We start from the raw sequence: 18,341 nt of genomic DNA on the forward strand, positions 1-18,341 counted from the left end.
CAGTGAGGAACCTCCTCGTAGTCGCAGGAGGGTTAGTGCCCAGTTTCTGCCTGACCCTGAAACTGCCGATCTGCCTGACCCTGGCACAGCCAGCAGTGATTGGTCAACCCCAACCAATTACACCCTCAAATCCCAGAATTTACAGCTGCAGCAGGCATTCACGTACAGACAGAAGGGCTGCCTATTATTGGATTTTTCAAATTATTCTTGACAAACAATTTGATCCAGCTCATGGTTGATCAAACCAACATTTACGCCCAGCAGTTTATTTCGGAACACCCCAACACCTTTCATGCCCAGGCCAGATGTTGGCAACCAACTAATTGTGAAGAAATGCACAAGTATTGGGGATTAGTCCTCAACATGTGTCTCACTAAAAAGCCCAAAGTGAGATCCTACTGGTCCACGGACATTTTCTATCATTGTCCGTTGTACTGCAATACTATGACCAGGTCCCGCTTTGAGGCCCTCCATAAATTTCTGCACTTTAGTGACAATTCACAATGGCCCCCCCCCCCCCCCGAGGATGACCTCAATTTCGATAGACATTTTAAAATTAGGCCCCTAATTAACATTTTATCCCAACATTTTTCATCAGTCTACACCCCTCAAAAATAAATATCCATAGATGAATCCCTGGTGCTGAAGTTTCGCCAATATTTACCAAATAAGCGCGACAGGAATGGGATTAAAATGTACAAGCTGTGTGAATCGGACACCGGATACACACACGCTTTGCGGATTTATGAGGGGAAGGACAGGACAATACAGCCCCCAAATTGTCCCCCCGTCCACAACACGGAAGATAGTGTGGGACCTCCTGCACCCACTGCTTGATCAGGGGTACAACTTGTACTTGGACAACTGGTACACAAGTGTACCCCTGTTCAAATGTCTAAAAGACAAAAAAACAGTGGCATGTGGGACGGTGCAAAAAAAATCAGAGGCACCTTCCCAAGACCCTCATCGGCCAATCCCTATCAATTGGCGAAAGCAGGGCATTGTTGCAGGATGGCATCCTGTGTCTTAAATTTAGAGACAAAAAAGAGGTCTGTATGCTGACATCTAAACATGATGCCAGCTGCACCACTGTCCCCTCATGTGGATTCACATCATTCACTATGAAGCCTGTGTGCATTCAGACATATAATAAATTCATGGGGGGGGGGGGGGTTGACCTGAATGATCAGGTGTTGAAACCATATAGTTCCATGAGAAAGAGTAAAATCTGGTACAAGAAGTTGGCAGTGTACCTTGTCCAGATGGAACTATATAACTCCTTTTTAATTTTTAAGAAAGCTGGCCATCCGGGTACATACTTGGAGTACCAAGAGAAAATTATAACATTTATTTTACTTGGAGACGAGTTCGGGGAAACATCTGTTGCTCCAAGTAATGTTTGCCGAATTGTCTCGCAGCACTTTCCTAGTGAAGTGCCTGGCACAGGAAAAAAAAAGTCAGGGCACAAAAAAGGTGCCGTGTCTTCACAAAAAGGGGTAAAAAAACTCAAAACCCTCATTATACCCCTAGATGAATACCTAATACTCTAACAAATGTGTATGATCTGCAAAAAAAATGTAGGCCTATGCTTATGGCTAAAAATCATCCAAGTAAAGATAAGGCCTCAAAATCCTTGTGGTGCTTCTTCACTTCCAGGCACTGCTAAGTGTCCAGACAACATATTTAGACCACTTTGGGGCTATTTCTACACTCATAAGAAAAATCCCAATAAATATTGAGGTGTCTTCCTGCACTTACAAGCTTTGTGAAAAATTTAACATTTTATTTTAATGCCAGATTTCTACTAAATTCAGCCCCAACAAATACGGGGTCATAAAAGTGATCACACACCTAGATAAATTCTTTGAAGGGTGCATTTTTCACTGTGTTTCCGCTGTACTGGTGCCTCAGCAGCTCTGAAACCACGACATGGCACCTGAAAACCTTCCCAGCAAAATCTGTGCTTCAAATGGTCCTCCTTCCATTCTGAGCCCTGCCGTGGGTCCAAACAGCAGTTTATTACCACATATGGGGTATTGCCGTAGTCAGGAGAAATTGCTTTATAAATGTTGGGGTGCTTTTTCTCCTTTATTCCTTGTAAAAGTGAAAAAATTCGATGTTTTTCCACAACAAAGTAGATTTTCATCTTCACAGACTAATTCCACCAAAAAAACAAAAACTGTTGGGACAAAATGCAAAATTCCTGGAGGGGTGTAGTTTCCAAAATGGGGTCACTTTTGGGGGGTTTCCCCTGTTTAGGTACCACAAGACCTCTTCAAACCTGACATGGTGCCTAAAATATATTCAAAAAAAAAAAGGAGGCCCTGAAATCCACTAGGTGGTCCTTTGCTTCTGAGGCCTGTGCTTCAGTCCATTAGCAAACTAGGGTCACATGTAGGATATTTCTAAAAACTGCAGAATCTGGACAATATTGAGTTGCGTTTCTCTGGTAAAACATTCTGTGTTACAGGAAAAAATGTATTACAAATGAATTTCGGCAAAAAAAAATTACAATTTGTACATTTCACCTCTACTTTGCTTTAATTCCTGTGAAACGCCTAAAGGGTTAAGAAATTTTCTGAATGCTGTTTTGAATACTTTGAGGGGTGCCGTTTTCAAAATGGGGTATTTTATTGCCACTTTCTAATATATAAGGCCCTCAAAGCCACTTCTTAACTAAACTGGTCACTGAAAACTAGGCTTTTGAAATTTTCTTGAAATTGTGAGAAATTGCTGCTAAAGTTCTAAGCCTTGTAACGTCCCGTAAAAATAAAAGGACGTTCAAAAAAATGATGCAAACATAGAGTAGACATATGGGAAATGTTAAGTAGTAAGTATTTTGTGTGGTATTACTATCTGTTTTACAAGTAGATACATTTAAATTTAGAAAAATGCTAATTTTTACAAATCTTCTCTACATTTTGGTGTTTTTCACAAATAAATATTGAATTTATCGACCAAATTGTTTCACTAACTTAAAGTACAATATGTCACGAGAAAACAATCTCAGAATCGCTTTGATAGGTAAGAGCATTCCTAAGATATTACCACATAAAGAAACACAAGTCAGATTTGAAAAAATCATCTGTGTCCACAAGGCCAAAACAGGCTCAGTCCTGAAGGGGTTAAGCACATAACATAAAACTAAAACAATAAAAACAACAAATATGATAAAGAGAGGATCCTGCCCGCGAAGGATTACACTGTACAAGGGAAGGAGACAATATGCGATGGTATGCTGTTCAGATGGTAGTGTAGTAACAGCAGGGTTATTTTGTAGGTTGTAAGCTTCTCTGAAGAGATGGGTTTTCAAGTTGCTTTTGAAGGTTTTCGATGGTGGGAGAGAACAGGACATATTGGGGCAGCGAGTTCCGGAGTACGGTACATGCAGGGGAGAAACCTTGGAGACGATGATGTGAGGAGCAGACAAGTGGAGAGCGGAGAAAAAGGTCTTGTGAGAAATGGATATTACGTGTGGGTAGATATCGGGGGATTAGGGCAGAGATGTATGGAGGGGACAGGTTGTAGACAGTTTTGATTGTCCTTGTCCCTTTTTTAAATTGAATTTGCTGGGCAATGGGTAGCCAGTGAAAGGAATGGCAGAGGGGAGAGGCAGAGGTAATCTTACAGTTTTACTTTTCAGAGGCTAAAAACCTGTCTTGACTTAGTCCTGCCCACACAGCTCAAGGTTTGTTACAATATTCTAGTTTAGGTAAGAACCATGATCGCTATCAGTGAATGGAAACATTCTTTGTGTACATCCAGAGGCTAAAAACTAATCGTGATCATTTCCAACTGGCACAAGTGCCAACATTGTTAGGGCTCGTTTACACGCGCGTTGTACGAATCTATATTAGTCTATGGGGCCGTGCAGACAGGTGCGTGATTTTTACGCAGCGTGAGTCCGCTGCAAAAATCTCACGACCTGTTCTATATTTGTGCGCTGTTCGCGCATCACGCACCCATTGAAGTCAATGGGTGTGTGAAAACCACGCATGTCACACGGAAGCACTTCCGTGGGACGCGCGTGATTCGCGCAACAGCAGTAAAAGAATGAATATAAACATAAAAGTACCACGTGCTTTTCTGTTTACAAACATCCAAACGGAGTGTCATAATTATGGCGGCTGCGTGAAAAGCACGCAGCCGCGCACCATATGAACATGACACACGGAGCTGTCAAGTGCCTTTTGCGCATGCAAAACGCCACGTTTTTTGCGTGCGCAAAACGCACACGCTCGTGTAAATCCGCCCTTACAGTGTGTGATGGCTCTCCTGTAAAAAGCCATGCTGGGTCTGGAGTGTTTACTATCACTGTATAGAAATGCTGGAATTGTAGTAAGGTGTTCTACGTAATCCTCTGTGAGTTCACGTTCAGAGAAGGGTCCTGAGCTTTAAAACCACAATATTGTAAATGTACGGTGCTGGTTTAAATGTCCTGCTATCCCAGTCTCTTCAGAGACAGCCAGACACCCTACAAAGAACAAAGAAACGGTATGTGCCTCAATCCTACGTGTCTAGAGAGCAGGTTCTTCTGGCATACATGCTGTGCTCCACATTTCTTATTGTTTTAGAAACTTTATTTGACACGCACGTTTGACAAGGGCGTGTGGCTTTTTTGAAAAAAGGACGTGGTTTAGCTGAAAGGGAGTGTCTTAAAATGTAACACCAGGCACCAAAAGTTTGGCGCAAAAAACTGGCGTAAACTAAGCCAACCAATAGGAGGTATGAGAAATATAAATTGTCAGGAATCTCTAGAAATTTATCATACAGAATGCGCTACTTTGATCAATTTGGCCCAATTTCTGACTGCCTTGTGTTTACGCTGTCTAAAACTTAGTATAGAGGAGATCCTTTATATATACCAAGTGAGGTTTCCTGATCTATTGGACACCAAGCTCAAAAGGTTGTCAAGAAAACGGATGACATCTATACGGGTAGGGGGCATTGAGCCCCGTACTCTTGCACCTATTGGTCACTTACAAGAAAGGATCTCTAGACATATAAAAATTGATGAACACTCTCTTTTCATTACAAACACGCATGAACTGCTGTTAATATCGAATTACCTCATGATACTGGATACAGGCTATGAATGAGTACCAAAAATTCAATATAACTGCTAGCTTTTATACATATATTGTCTGTACATCTATGTTTTTTCTAGAGCAATTTTTTATGAAAAACAAGTAAAAGTTGTATTTTATATACAAAACTCCGGATCTACTTTTCTTTCTATATATATTACGGAGAACTCTTTAAAATAAGTCTGGATGGTGGACTTTACTTTTCATCATCATTCATTATTAAAAACTTCATATTAGTAAATCTTCCCCACTGTCTAATGAGCGCCATGCAGCACCCATTTACTACATATAGTACCCTGTCTGAGCCATACATTTGCCAGACTGCTATACTTTGTCCACATAGAGCCATAAAGTGCCTACAGAGCCATTGCCCAAAGAACCATCATTTACTCCCATATAGCCATAGTATCAACAGTGAATAGGGGGGGGGGGGTCACATATTGTCCATGTAATGCCTGAATAGTGCCTAGCCAAACAATGGCCAGAGAATACCATACTTGTCCATATAGTGTATTTAGTGCCTATTATTGCCTTCAGCCCTCTACAGTTTCCATATACACACTCACACATCACAGAGCAGCTGCCACTTCCCTCCCCCACATATATCTCTCAAGTGTCCTGAATCCAGCAGGGCAGTCATCTTCCCAATCTTTGGGACTTGGAAATCTTCTCTACAGTTAAACAAGTAATGTCAGCGAGACAATACTAGTTGCACTGACTGCTTCTGGAGAACTGCATTTCTCTTCTGCACTGAGAAGAGTTATTTCTCAACTCAATCATATAGTGAAGGTAGGTGGTGGCTGTTTTATGTCACTGGGGACTATAGATACTATTTATCTAGGCAGATTATAGCACTGGGCCCTGTTTGGTAGGGCACTTCATGGTTACTTTATGAATTTGGGTAAAGTATGGCCCACTGACATTATGTGGGAATGTATGACTATACAGGCAAAGTATGGCACTCTGAGCACTGTTTGGTATGTGCGGACACTGTATGGCACTATGTGGTCATAGCATAGCTACATAAATCCTGTTTCACACTGTGGGCAGACTATGGCACTCTGTGTGCACTAAAATTGTCCTTGTTGTGCTTCTATGTGTCTGAGATAGGAAAACTAGAACGCGAGGGCCCCGGACTAATGCGAGTGATCACAATGTACGACTCTGCAGAATACTTTGTGACTATATAAGAAATAACAAATGAATAATGTTATTGGCATCCAGATATGACAAAGGATAAAAACAAGTTATATTTTATATTTTTCCAAAGTTTTCAATTTTCCTAATTTTAGGGGCATTTAATAAAAGAACGGTACAGCAATGCAATAATAATAGGAATATTGCTAATTTGTCCCTGCCCACATGTTACATATGTACAAAGCCTAGTGTGCTTAAAAAAAAAAAACTTGAACTGTAAAATGAAAGCTGGATTCTCGCTCCATTCACCTCCATGTCAGGTAAGGGCGGAAGTTATGCTCGGTGTTCTTTGTACTTCCGGTGTGTAGTTGGACCGCTTGTATGTGTTGCTGCGTTCCTGCATCCTGGTATCTCAGAGTCCCCATCCTGCTCAGCAAGTGCCCGGACTGAAAACAGGAAGTGAGTATGAGGCCCGGCCCTATGACAGGCAGCCAGACCCGATGACAGGCAGTGAGCACAGATATCGCTGAGGGGAGCGGACCGAGTACGTCCTAAACCCCTAGTCTTGGCTGTGCATATTTATCAGGCAGGACCACTCTCTGCCGCCATATGTTGTGCACCTCCAGACCCTTTCATTGCTGCGTATAGGTGCAGCTGGGCGGAGAGCACATCTGTCACATCTGCTGCAATGTACAATTGTCATGTCACACGTTGTTTACACAGCATTCCCCGGTAGCTCATGAGAAGTGGGTTACCAATAATTTGTTTGTGATCAAGAAATAATTATTTTGCCCCTTTAATGGGTATTCTGACAAGTTAGGATTTGCTATGAATAGCTCATCAACGGTGTCCCACCACAATGTTTGCGGAGCTGCCCCATGTGCCATATAAGTACTCTAAACCTGGGGTAAAGGGGGAGAAGAGGACTGGTGACTCCATTACGCCCAAAATATTACCCGTCAGAATGCCCTTTTATCCCTGCAGACCCCTATTGTCCATCAGGAGGAAAGCATCACTGGTGTTCCCATGAGGCGAGGGCACAAGCAGTTCACCAGTGTAAAGACCCTCTAAATAACTTGCCATTCTCACACTGCATCTTCTTTCTTGAATTGTTAGGCTGGGTTCCCACATTGCATAAACACTGAAATTCTGTGCGGAAAATCCACAGCATTTACAGTAGCAGCAAAGTGGATGAGATTTGAACCAATCTCATCCACAAACTTCAGAAAACGTTAATAAATTGACCTGCGGTGTGTTTTTTTTTTTTTAAATCTGCAGCAGGTCCAACTTAAAGAGGCTCTGTCACCAGATTTTGCAACCCCTATCTGCTATTGCAGCAGATCGGCGCTGCAATGTAGATTACAGTAACGTTTTTATTTTTAAAAAACGAGCATTTTTGGCCAAGTTATGGCCATTTTTGTATTTATGCAAATGAGGCTTGCAAAAGTACAACTGGGCGTGTTTAAAAGTAAAAGTACGACTGGGCGTGTATTATGTGCGTGCATCGGGGCGTGTTTACTACTTTTACTAGCTGGGCGTTCTGATGAGAAGTATCATCCACTTCTCTTCAGAACGCCCAGCTTCTGGCAGTGCAGATCTGTGACGTCACTCACAGGTCCTGCATCGTGACGGCCACATCGGCACCAGAGGCTACAGTTGATTCTGCAGCAGCATCAGCGTTTGCAGGTAAGTAGCTACATCGATTTACCTGCAAACGCCGATGCTGCTGCAGAATCATCTGTAGCCTCTGGTGCCGATGTGTCCTCGCTCGTCCGACACGATGCAGGACCTGGGGAAGTGACGTCACAGCGTGATCTCTCGAGAACACGGCTGTGTCTGCACTGCCAGAAGCTGGGCGTTCTGAAGAGAAGTGGATGATACTTCTCGTCAGAAAGCCCAGCTAGTAAAAGTAGTAAAAACGCCCCGATGTACGCACATAATACACGGCCCACTTGGACTTTTACTTTTAAACACACCCACTTGGACTTTAGCAAGCCTCATTTGCATAAATACAAAAATGGTCATAACTTGGCCAAAAATGCTAGTTTTTTAAAAATAAAAACGTTACTGTAATCTACATTGCAGCGCCTATCTGCTGCAATAGCAGATAGGGGTTGCAAAATCTGGTGACAGAGCCTCTTTAAGCTGCAGAATTGTTGCAGGTTTTAGCAATTGAATTCATTGTGGAGGTAAAACCCGCAACAAATAGCAAATGTGATTTTCGCGGCAGAAATGCTGCGATTTAGCTGCAAAAATCTCAAATCTGATTAAGCCTAAAATATTTTGTTTCAATTTAATACAAAAAAAATTCTATACTCGCCCCCTGGCATTCTCGTAGCGACAGCTCTTTTGTTCCCGGCTGTTCTCTATGCAGCCTGGCCTCCTAGGATGAGGTTTCATCCCATGTGACTGCTGCGGCCAATCACAGGTTTTAGCGTCATCACAGGAGGCCGGACTGCACGAACAACAGGGGGATACGTCGCTAAGGCAATGCCAGTGAGGTAGGTATTGGCTTTTATTTCTGCTTAGTTTTCCGCAGCAGAAATCCGGCCGAAAATCTTCACTAAAATTTGGCGACTTTTTCGGCCCAAATTTTCTGCGGGTTCTCGATCGGATACGCTGCGTATCTGACCTATGGGAACGTACTCTTGGTGTTTGCATCATTTATATATTTTTTTACCTGCAACATGTCCTAGCCATTGCATTGCTATGCTGTTTTTTCCCAATCTTGGCTTTACATGCAGCACCACAGTGTGGTTAGCCTTAGAAACAGTTCAAGGAACTTTTTGTACTTAAAGAGGCTCTGTCACCAGGTTATAAGTGCTCTATCTCCTACATAATGTGACCGGCGCTGTAATGTAGATAACAGCAGTGGTTTTTATTTTGAAAAACTATCATTTTTGAGCAAGTTATGAGCAATTTTAGATTTATGCTAATTAGTTTCTTAACCCCTTCCCTCTTTAGCCACTTTTGACCTTCCTGACAGAGCCTCATTTTTCAAATCTGACATGTGTCACTTTATGTGGTAATAACTCCGGAATGCTTTCACCTATCCAAGCGATTCTGAGATTGTTTTCTCGTGACACATTGGACTTTATGTTACTGGCAAAATTTGCTCGATATGTTCAGTATTTAATTGTGAAAAACACCAAAAATTAGCGAAAAATTGCAAAAATTTGCATTTTTCTCAATTTAAATGTATCTGCTTGTAAGACAGGCAGTTATACCACACAAAATTGTTGATAATTAACATCACCCATATGTCTACTTTAGATTGGCATCGTTTTTTGAACATCCTTTTATTTTTCTATGACCTCACAAGGCTTAGAACTTTAGCAGCAATTTCTCACATTTTCAAGAAAATTTCAAAAGGCTATTTTTACAGGGGCCAGTTCAGTTGTGAAGTGGTTTTGAGGGCCTTATATATTAGAAACCCCCAAAAAGTCACCCCATTTTAAAAACTTCACCCCTCAAAGTATTCAAAACAGCATTTAGAAAATGTCTTAACCCTTTAAACATTTCACAGGAATTAAAGCAAAGTAGAGGTGAAATTTACAAATTTCATATTTTTCTGCAGAAATACATTTTTAATACATTTTTTTTTATAACACAGAAGGTTTTACCAGAGAAATGCAACTCAATATTTGTTGCCCACTTTCTGCAGTTTTAGGAAATATCCCACATGTGGCCCTAGCGTGCTACTGGACTGAAGCACCGGCCTCCGAAGCAAGGGAGCACCTAGTGGATTTTGGGGCCTTATTTTTGTTAGAATATATTTTAGGCACCATGTCAGGTTTGAAGGGCTCTTGCGGTGCCAAAACAGTCAAAATCCCCCAAAAGTGACCCCATCTGGGAAACTAGACACCTCAAGGAAATTATCTAGGGGTACAGTGAGCATTTTGACCGCACAGGTTTTTTACAGAAATTATTGGAAGTAGGCCGTGAAAATTAAAATCAACATTTCTTCAAAGAAAATGTAGGTTTAGCGATTTTTTTTTCTCATTTCCACAAGGACTAAAGGAGAAAAATCACCATAAAATTTGTACAGAAATTTCTCCCGAGTAAAACAGTACCCCACATGTGGTAATAAACGGCTGTTTGGACACACGGCGAGGCTGAGAAGGGAAAGAGCGCCATTTGGCTTTTGGAACTCAAATTTAGCAGGAATGGTTTGCGGAGGCCATGTCACATTTACAAAGCCCCTGAGGGGATAAAACAGTGGAAACCCCCCACAAGTGACCCCATTTTGGAAACAACACCCATTGAGGAAATTATCTAGGGGTATAGTGAGCGATTTGACACCACAGTTTTTTTGCAGAAATTATTGGAAGTAGGCCCTGAAAATAATAATCTACATTTTTTCAAAGAAAATGTAGGTTTAGCTAATTTTTTCTCATTTCCAGAAGGACTAAAGGAGAAAAAGCACCACAAAATTTGTAAAGCAATTTTTCCCGAGTAAAACAATACCCCACATGTGGTAATAAACGGCTGTTTGGACACACGGCAGGGCTTAGAAGGGAAAGAGCACTATTTGACTTTTTGAGATCACATTTAGCAGGAATGATTTGCGGAGGCCAGGTCACATTTGCAAAGCCCCTGAGGGGACAAAACAATGAAAACGCCCAAAAAGGGACTCCATTTAGGAAACTACACCTCTTGAGGAATTCATCTAGGGGTGTAGTGAGCATTTTGACCCCACAGATGTTTCATAGAATTTATTAGAATTAGGCAGTGAAAATAAAAACAGTCCTTTTTCTTCAATAAGACGTAGCTTTAGCGCAAATTTTTTCATTTTCTCAACAAATAAAGGAAAAAAAGAACCCAACATTTGTAAAGCTATTTCTCCCGAGTACGGCAATACCCCATATGTGGTCATAAACTGCTGTTTGGGCAAACCGCAGGGCTCAGATGGGAAGGACCGCCATTTGGAGTGCAGATGTTGCTGGATTGGTTTCTGGACACCTGTGGGCCCAAAACAGTGGAAACCCCCCAGAAGTGGAAACTACACCCCTCAATGCATTTACCAAGGGGTGTAGTAAGCATTTTAACCCTGCAGGTGTTTTGTAGAAATTAGTGTGCGCTCAATGTTGCAGAGTGAAAATGGGATTTTTTTCCATAGATATGCCAATATGTGGTGCCCGGCTTGTGCCACCATAACAAGACAGCTCTCTAATTATTATGCGGTGTTTCCCGGTTTTAGAAACACCCTACATGTGGCTCTAATCTTTTGTCTGGACATATGACAGGGCTCAGAAGTGAAGAGTACCATGCGGAGTGGAGGCCTAATTTGGCGATTTACAAAGTATTGGTTCACAACTGCAAAGGCTCAGATGTGAAATAATAAAAAGAAACCCCTGATAAGTGACCCCACTATGGAACTGCACCCCTCAAGGCATTAATTAAGGTGTGTAGTGAGCATTTTCACCCCACAGGTCTTTTCCATAAATGAATGCACTGCGGATGGTGCAAATTAAAAAAAAATATTTTTCCCTAGATATGCCATTCAGTGGCAAATATGTCATGCCCAGCTTATGACGCTGGAGACATACAGCCCAAAAATTGTTAAAAGGGTTCTCCCGGGTATGACGATGCCATATATGTTGAAGGAAACTGCTGTTTGGGGACGCTGTAGGGTTCAGGGCCGAGGGAGCACCATTTGGCTTTTGGAGAGCGGATTTTGCTTGGTACTATATTTGTTTGAGTATTGCTGGTGTTTTATAATGTGGGGGTACATGTAAGCGGGGCGGAGTATATAAGGGGCATAGTCAGGTGGTATAAAAAAATAAAAATAATCCATAGATGTGTGTTACGCTGTGAAGCAATCCTTTATGCACAGGCCGGTGTCGCACTGATAAATGGTGTCATTTCTCATCCCCCTTTTGGTCCACACTCCGCGCCTTTGTAGTTTGGGGAATTTTGCTGGGAAAGTATTAGCCTGGTATAATACGGGCACCGTCGCTTCCAGCGGATATGTTTGGGCCCTCCCCTTCCTGGTTCCCTAATTTTAGGTCCTTGATAAATCGCCTCTTGAAACAGAAGAAATGTTCCCCTCGGGCACAACTGCATATTTTTTTATTTCCTGACTTATTGGAGCCATAACTAATTTTATTTTTCATAGACGTATCGATATGAAGGCTGGTTTGTTGCGGGACGAGCTGTAGTTATTATTGGTACCATTTTGGGGTACATGCAACTTTTTGATCACCTTTTATCCTATTTTTTGGGATGCTAGGTAAACAAAAAAACGCAATTCTGGCACAGCTTTTTTTTTTTTTTTATACAGCGTTCACCATGCGTTATAAATTACATTTTAACTTTATTCTGCGGGTCAGTACGATTCCGGCGATACCTAATTTATAGCACTTTTTTATGTTTTACAACTTTTTGCACAATAAAATTACTTTTGTAAAAAGAATGTATTTTTTCTGTCGCCAAGTTGTGAGAACCATAACGTTTTAATTTTTTTGTCGACGGAGTTGTATGAGGGCTTGTTTTTTGCGGGACGAGCTATAGTTTTTATAGGTACCATTTTTGGATACGTGCGACTTTTTGATCACTTTTTATTGTAATATTTGTAGGGCAAAGTGACCAAAAAACAGAAACTCTGGTAACGTTTTTTACGGGTTTTTTTTACGCTGTTCACCGCGTGCAATAAATAATATAATATTTTGATACCTCCGGTCGTTACGGTCGTGGCGATACCAAATACATATGGTTTATTATTATTTTTCAATAATAAAGGACTTGATAAGAGTAAAAGGGGGATTGTGTGTTATTTGATTACTTGAAACTTTTATTGTTTTCAAACTTTTATTTTTTGCACTTTTTTTTACACTTTTTTATACTTTTTTTACACTTTTTCTCAAGTCCCACTAGGGGACTTGAAGGTCCAACGGTCAGATTTTTTTTTTTCTAATACATTGCACTACCTATGTAGTGCAATGTATTAGATCTGTCAGTCATTCACTGACAGCAAGCCGTTTAGGCTTCGCCTCCCGGCGGGGCCTAAATCGGCTTCCGTAATGGCAGAGCAGGAGACCATTGTGTCTCCTGTTGCCATAACAGCAGTCGCCAGTCCCGATTGCCTGTCAGGGCTGGCGATCTGCTTGTAACCGCTACGATGCAGCAATCGCTTTCGATTGCTGCATCGAAGGGGTTAATGGCAGGGATCGGAGCTAGCTCCGGTTCCTGCCGTTACAGGTGGATGTCAGCTGTACAGTACAGCTGACCTCCACCGCTGATGACGCCGGATCAGCTCCTGACCCGGCGCCATCTTGCCGGCAGCTACGGAAGCCGATCAGGCTCCGCCGCCGGGCGGATCTTGACCGGCTTCGGTGCTAGGCAGACCGGGAGGCCAGTATTAGGCCTCCGGTTGCCATTGCAGCCACCGGAACCCCGGCAATTTCATTGCTGGGGCTCCGATGAGCTGCAAACACCTTAAGTGCAGCGATCGCGTTTGAGCGCTGCACTTAAGGGGTTAATGGCGGGGATCGAAGCTAATTTCGGTCCCCGCCGTTACAGTCGGATGTCAGCTGTAAGATACAGCTGAGATCCGACGATGATGGCACCGACTCAGCTTCTGAGCCGGTGCCAAACGTTTGACGTACATGTACGCCATTTTGCGGGAAGTCAATGCTTTCCATGACGTACATGTACGTCAAATGTCGGGAAGGGGTTAATAGACAAGTGGGCGTTGTGAAGAGAAGTGTATGACGCTGACCAATCAGTCTCATACACTTCTCATTGTTCCAGCAGAGTGTGATTGTGCAGTGAAAGAAGCTGGGCTGGAACAATAAGAAGTGTATGACACTGATTGGTCACTGATTCGTCAGCGTCATACACTTCTCTTCACAACGCCCAGTTGGTCAAAAGTAAAAACACGCCCAGTTGGGCATTAAGAAACTAATTAGCATAAATCGAAAATTGCTCATAACTTGCTCAAAAATTATTGTTTTTCAAAATAAAAACCACTGTTGTAATCTACATTACAGCGCCGATCACATTATGTAGGAGACACTTATAATCTGGTGACAGAGCCTCTTTAAGAAAGAAATAGAGAATCACAAAACGACATGTAGGGGTTTTGCCACGAGGGATGTTTATGACATATCCACAGGATATATCATAAATGTCAGATAGATGCGGGTCCCACCTTTCTCTAGAACGGGGCCCCCTAAACACCGTTCTAGCTTTGTCTGCTATTGCTGACTCCCGGCCACTTCCTGATTTTATGGTCGGGAGTTACGAAAACAGCATAGCCCTCTGAGCTACGCTGTTTCCATAACTCCCATTGTAGTGAATAGCAGTTACGGAAGCAGCATAGCATGCGAGCTACTCTGTTTCAGTAACTACCATTCAGTTCTATGGGGCTTACGAAAACAGCGTTACTCAGCGAGCTATGCTGTTTTCACCTTCATGGTCGGAAATCAGCCGACACACAAAGAGGTAGACCAGGGTTTAGGGGCCCCGTTCTAGAGATAGGTGCGAGTCCCAGAGGTGGCACACGCATCTATCTGACATTTATGACATATTCTGTCGATATGTCATAAATGTCCCTTGTGGGAAAACCTCTTTAATGATTTTTGTAGCCTCTTTCTAACACATTTTTTTCAGTTGTGGTGTCACTGTGTTCTGCTCTATAATGCAAAGTCTGAAGTTCGCCTTACAAATCCTGCAGGGCCAACAGAAAGTTCGAATTCCATACAGATTATCAAATTGTATCCACTGTAAAAAAATTATATTCTATATAAACCTACAGAATGTATAGTACCTACTCTTAAAGTCTATGTAAACCTTTGAGCGGCATTTTTTTTCTTAATAAACAGGTCAGTCAGTGTGTTTGGTGTAACTTTTTAATTAGTCTTTATTAAAAATAATTTTTACTTTTTGACATACTGATCAGCTGTATCATTCACCATGACCTGAATCCATCAGCACCGCGGACCTGACGGGTTCAGTGTCAGCGGGTCACACGCAGAATCCACCTGTAACCAATCACATCAAAGTTCATAACTTAGATGTGATAGATTACAAGTTATGAACTTTGATGTGATTGGTTACAAGTGGATTCTGCATGTCAGGGACACACAGGACCCGCTGACACTGAACCCGTCAGTCCCGTGGACCTGCTGGGAGCAGGTTTTAGCTCCAATGACATCTGCTCTGTATACAGGATACAAAGCAGCTGTATCTCAAAAAGTAAAACAAGTTTTTAATAAAGACTAATTAAAAAGTTACACCAGACACACTGACTGACCTGTTTATTTAAAAAAAAATAAGCCACTTTCACACTGCAGTATTTTGCATCAGTATTTGGAAGCTGAAACCAGGAGTGAGTCCAAAACACGGAAGAGGTACAAATCTTTCCATTATATTTTTTCTCTATGTAGGTTCCACAACTGGTTTTGGCTTAGGGTATGTTCACTTGCACAAGTGAAAATGGCTGAAAATTACGGAGCTATTTTCAAGGGAAAACAGCCTCTGATTTTCAGCCGTTTTTGAAGCAGACAACGTATTTTGAAGTGTTTTTTTCAAACTTTTTGGAGCTATTTTTCAATTGACCCTATGAAAAACAGTTCCAAAAACTGCTCAAGAAGTGACCTACTCCTTCTTTTTACACAGCGTTTTTCTACGTGCCATTTTTTTTAAAATAGTGGCGTAAAATAAACGCCTTGTCTGAACTAAACACTGTTTTTCACATTGAATTCAATGGGCAGATGTTTGTCGGCGTTTAGCTAGCGTTTTTCAAGGGGTATTTTGAGGCGTTTATGCCCCAAAATACGCTTTAAAGCTCTGCATGTGAACATACCCTTATAAATACTGTCACGAAATACTGACCTAAATACTGCCATGTGAAAGTGAACTTAATGTTTGCACTTTTTACTGGATGAGAATATATTGGATTTTTCCTGTGTTTGGGAAATCCAATTGAATTTCTTAGACTTTTGATAAAAATAATAAAACTGTAGAGACATGTAGAGGAGTATGAATCAGGTAGAGTGTTAATGTATAGGGATCAAGCCTACAGTCTTGTGAATCCGCTTCCATTAGAAATGGTCATTATGTTGGTGTATCATGTTGTAAGGGCATTCGGTTTCAGCATGATTTTTTAATTCTATTCTCCTGCAGGTTGAGTATGAGCACAGCTGAAGATGAGTCTGGAACAGTGAAAGTACAAAGCACCAGGAACGCTCTAACACTCACACAGGACCTTGATGGAAACTTAATCCTCCATTGTCCTCAAAATGGTACCAGGAATTCCTTCATACATTGTATTAATGAATGCTGATGCTTAGGCCTCGTGCACACTTCCCACACCGTTTTCACGGCTGTTTTTGAGGGATCCGTGTGCCCGTTTTAGCGGCTGTGTGCACTCCGTTTTTCCGAGCGCCGAGCATGGTACTGTCCAGGGTGCTGAAAGAGTTAATGGGCTGCACTGATCGGCGGTAACTCTTTCAGCACCCTGGACAGTACCATGCTCGGCGCTCGGAAAATACAATTTTAATGAAATAGAAAAAAAATAAGTTCATACTTTCCTCCTGTCCGGACTCCAGGGATGACGTTTCATCCATGTCACCGCTGCAGCCAATCACAGGCTGTAGTGGCGGTCACGCACGTCAGGATGACGTCAGAAGGCCGTCCTCCAGGGATGACGCTTCATCCCACGTGACCGCCTCTGCAGCCAATCACAGGCTGCCGCGTCATACAGGAAGGTCGGACTGGAGGAAGAAGAGGGACTCGTCACCAAGACAATGACCAGGTACGTATGAACTGCATTTTATTTTTAATCAGCCTCTTTTCTCTATCAGTGATTGATAGAGACAAGTGGCTGTCGATTAGTGTAATATATCTGTAATGTATTTCTGCCCCCCCCCCCGGCCGTTGCTAGGCAACGGCTCCGTCACACACGGACGGATGCCTTCCGTGTGCCTTCAGTTTTTTTGACAGCCCCATTGACTTGCTTGGGCCTTACGGTCATGGAATCTCGGACCAAAGTAGGACATGCTCTACTTTGAATCAGACCGTCAAAAAAACGGAAGTGTGCATGGCCACATTAAAATGAATGGGTCAGGGTGCTAGCCGTCAGAAAAACGGCTAGCACCCTGAAGAAAAACACTGAAGTGGGCATGAGGCCTTAGAGGTTACAGGAAAACACTTTTAGTTAATGAAAACGAAGTATATTCAAAGAAATTCAGGTGCATCTGCAGACAACGCCGCTCCTCCTATATCACATTTATGGGGTCCAGGAAGTTTAGATATGGGATTAGTTCAGAAGTGCTGGTGGTCACTGGCCCTGCCAAGCAAATCCTCATATCTCAATTTCCAGGACTCCTCTGAGTGTGACATGGGGGAGGACTACGGGGTTAATTACAGTTTTCACTCAAGATAAAAGTTGGGCTGTAATTTTCTTTGGTTGTGGTTCACATTTAGAATAATCTGTCATGCTGTTCTATTGACGTTCCCAGTAAAAACTAATCAGCAAATAACAAAATCAGTTGTCACACCCCTAAAACAAAGCTTATGGGCATTAGCTTGGTATGCATGGCAAATGTGTCAAAACTTCTCAGACGTTTACTGTTTGAATCTACCTAGCTATAGACCCTGTTTAAATAGAACCTGATGTCCTAATTAAAGGGAATGTGTTGCCAGAAAAACATGTTTGTTTTTTTTAAATTTAAACATTTAGTGTGTGGGTGATTAAACATTGTTCAAATTTATTTTTATTTTTTTGCACGAGTCAGGAAATATTATAAATTATTTCTAATTTATAATACTACCCATTTTTGGTCACTAGATGGAGCTGTTCCCAAAATTGCAGCATTGCAACATTGGGTTAAAAGCCCTCGCTCTAGTGAGCTCTCAGCATCCCCCCCTCCTTTATCCTGGCTAGTGCCGGGATAAACGAGGGGTTTGAACGGTGTAACCTCCTACACTGTGTGTCGCCATTTTTTGAGCTAACACACAGTGTAGTAGGTTTACATACAGTAGTAAACACACACAAACACGAACATACATTAAAATCTCTTACCTGCTCCTGCCGCCGCGGCTCCCTCCGGCCCGACCGCTCCGTTTGCTGCCGCTGGTGCAAGTGCACAAATCCGGAAGCCGCGACCGGAA

At 42.2% G+C, this 18,341-nt stretch overlaps 1 protein-coding gene across 5 annotated transcripts in view; it reads left to right on the forward strand.

Annotated features, from left to right (window-relative positions):
- The first annotated feature begins 5,815 nt into the window (after positions 1-5,815).
- DMTF1 (cyclin D binding myb like transcription factor 1) overlaps positions 5,816-18,341 on the forward strand; it is a 53,737-nt gene continuing 41,211 nt past the window's right edge. For 3 of the 5 annotated variants that reach the window (XM_075857371.1, XM_075857376.1, XM_075857375.1), the window contains exons 1-2: positions 6,593-6,683; positions 16,353-16,471. In XM_075857371.1, coding sequence (XP_075713486.1) covers positions 16,360-16,471 — 112 coding nt within the window. In that variant the 5' untranslated portion in view covers positions 6,593-6,683; positions 16,353-16,359. The other 2 variants (XM_075857374.1, XM_075857373.1) reach the window with 2 other exon arrangements.

Source organism: Rhinoderma darwinii, chromosome 3 (genome assembly GCF_050947455.1).
Source record: "Rhinoderma darwinii isolate aRhiDar2 chromosome 3, aRhiDar2.hap1, whole genome shotgun sequence".
Classification (NCBI taxonomy): Eukaryota; Metazoa; Chordata; class Amphibia; order Anura; family Rhinodermatidae; genus Rhinoderma; species Rhinoderma darwinii.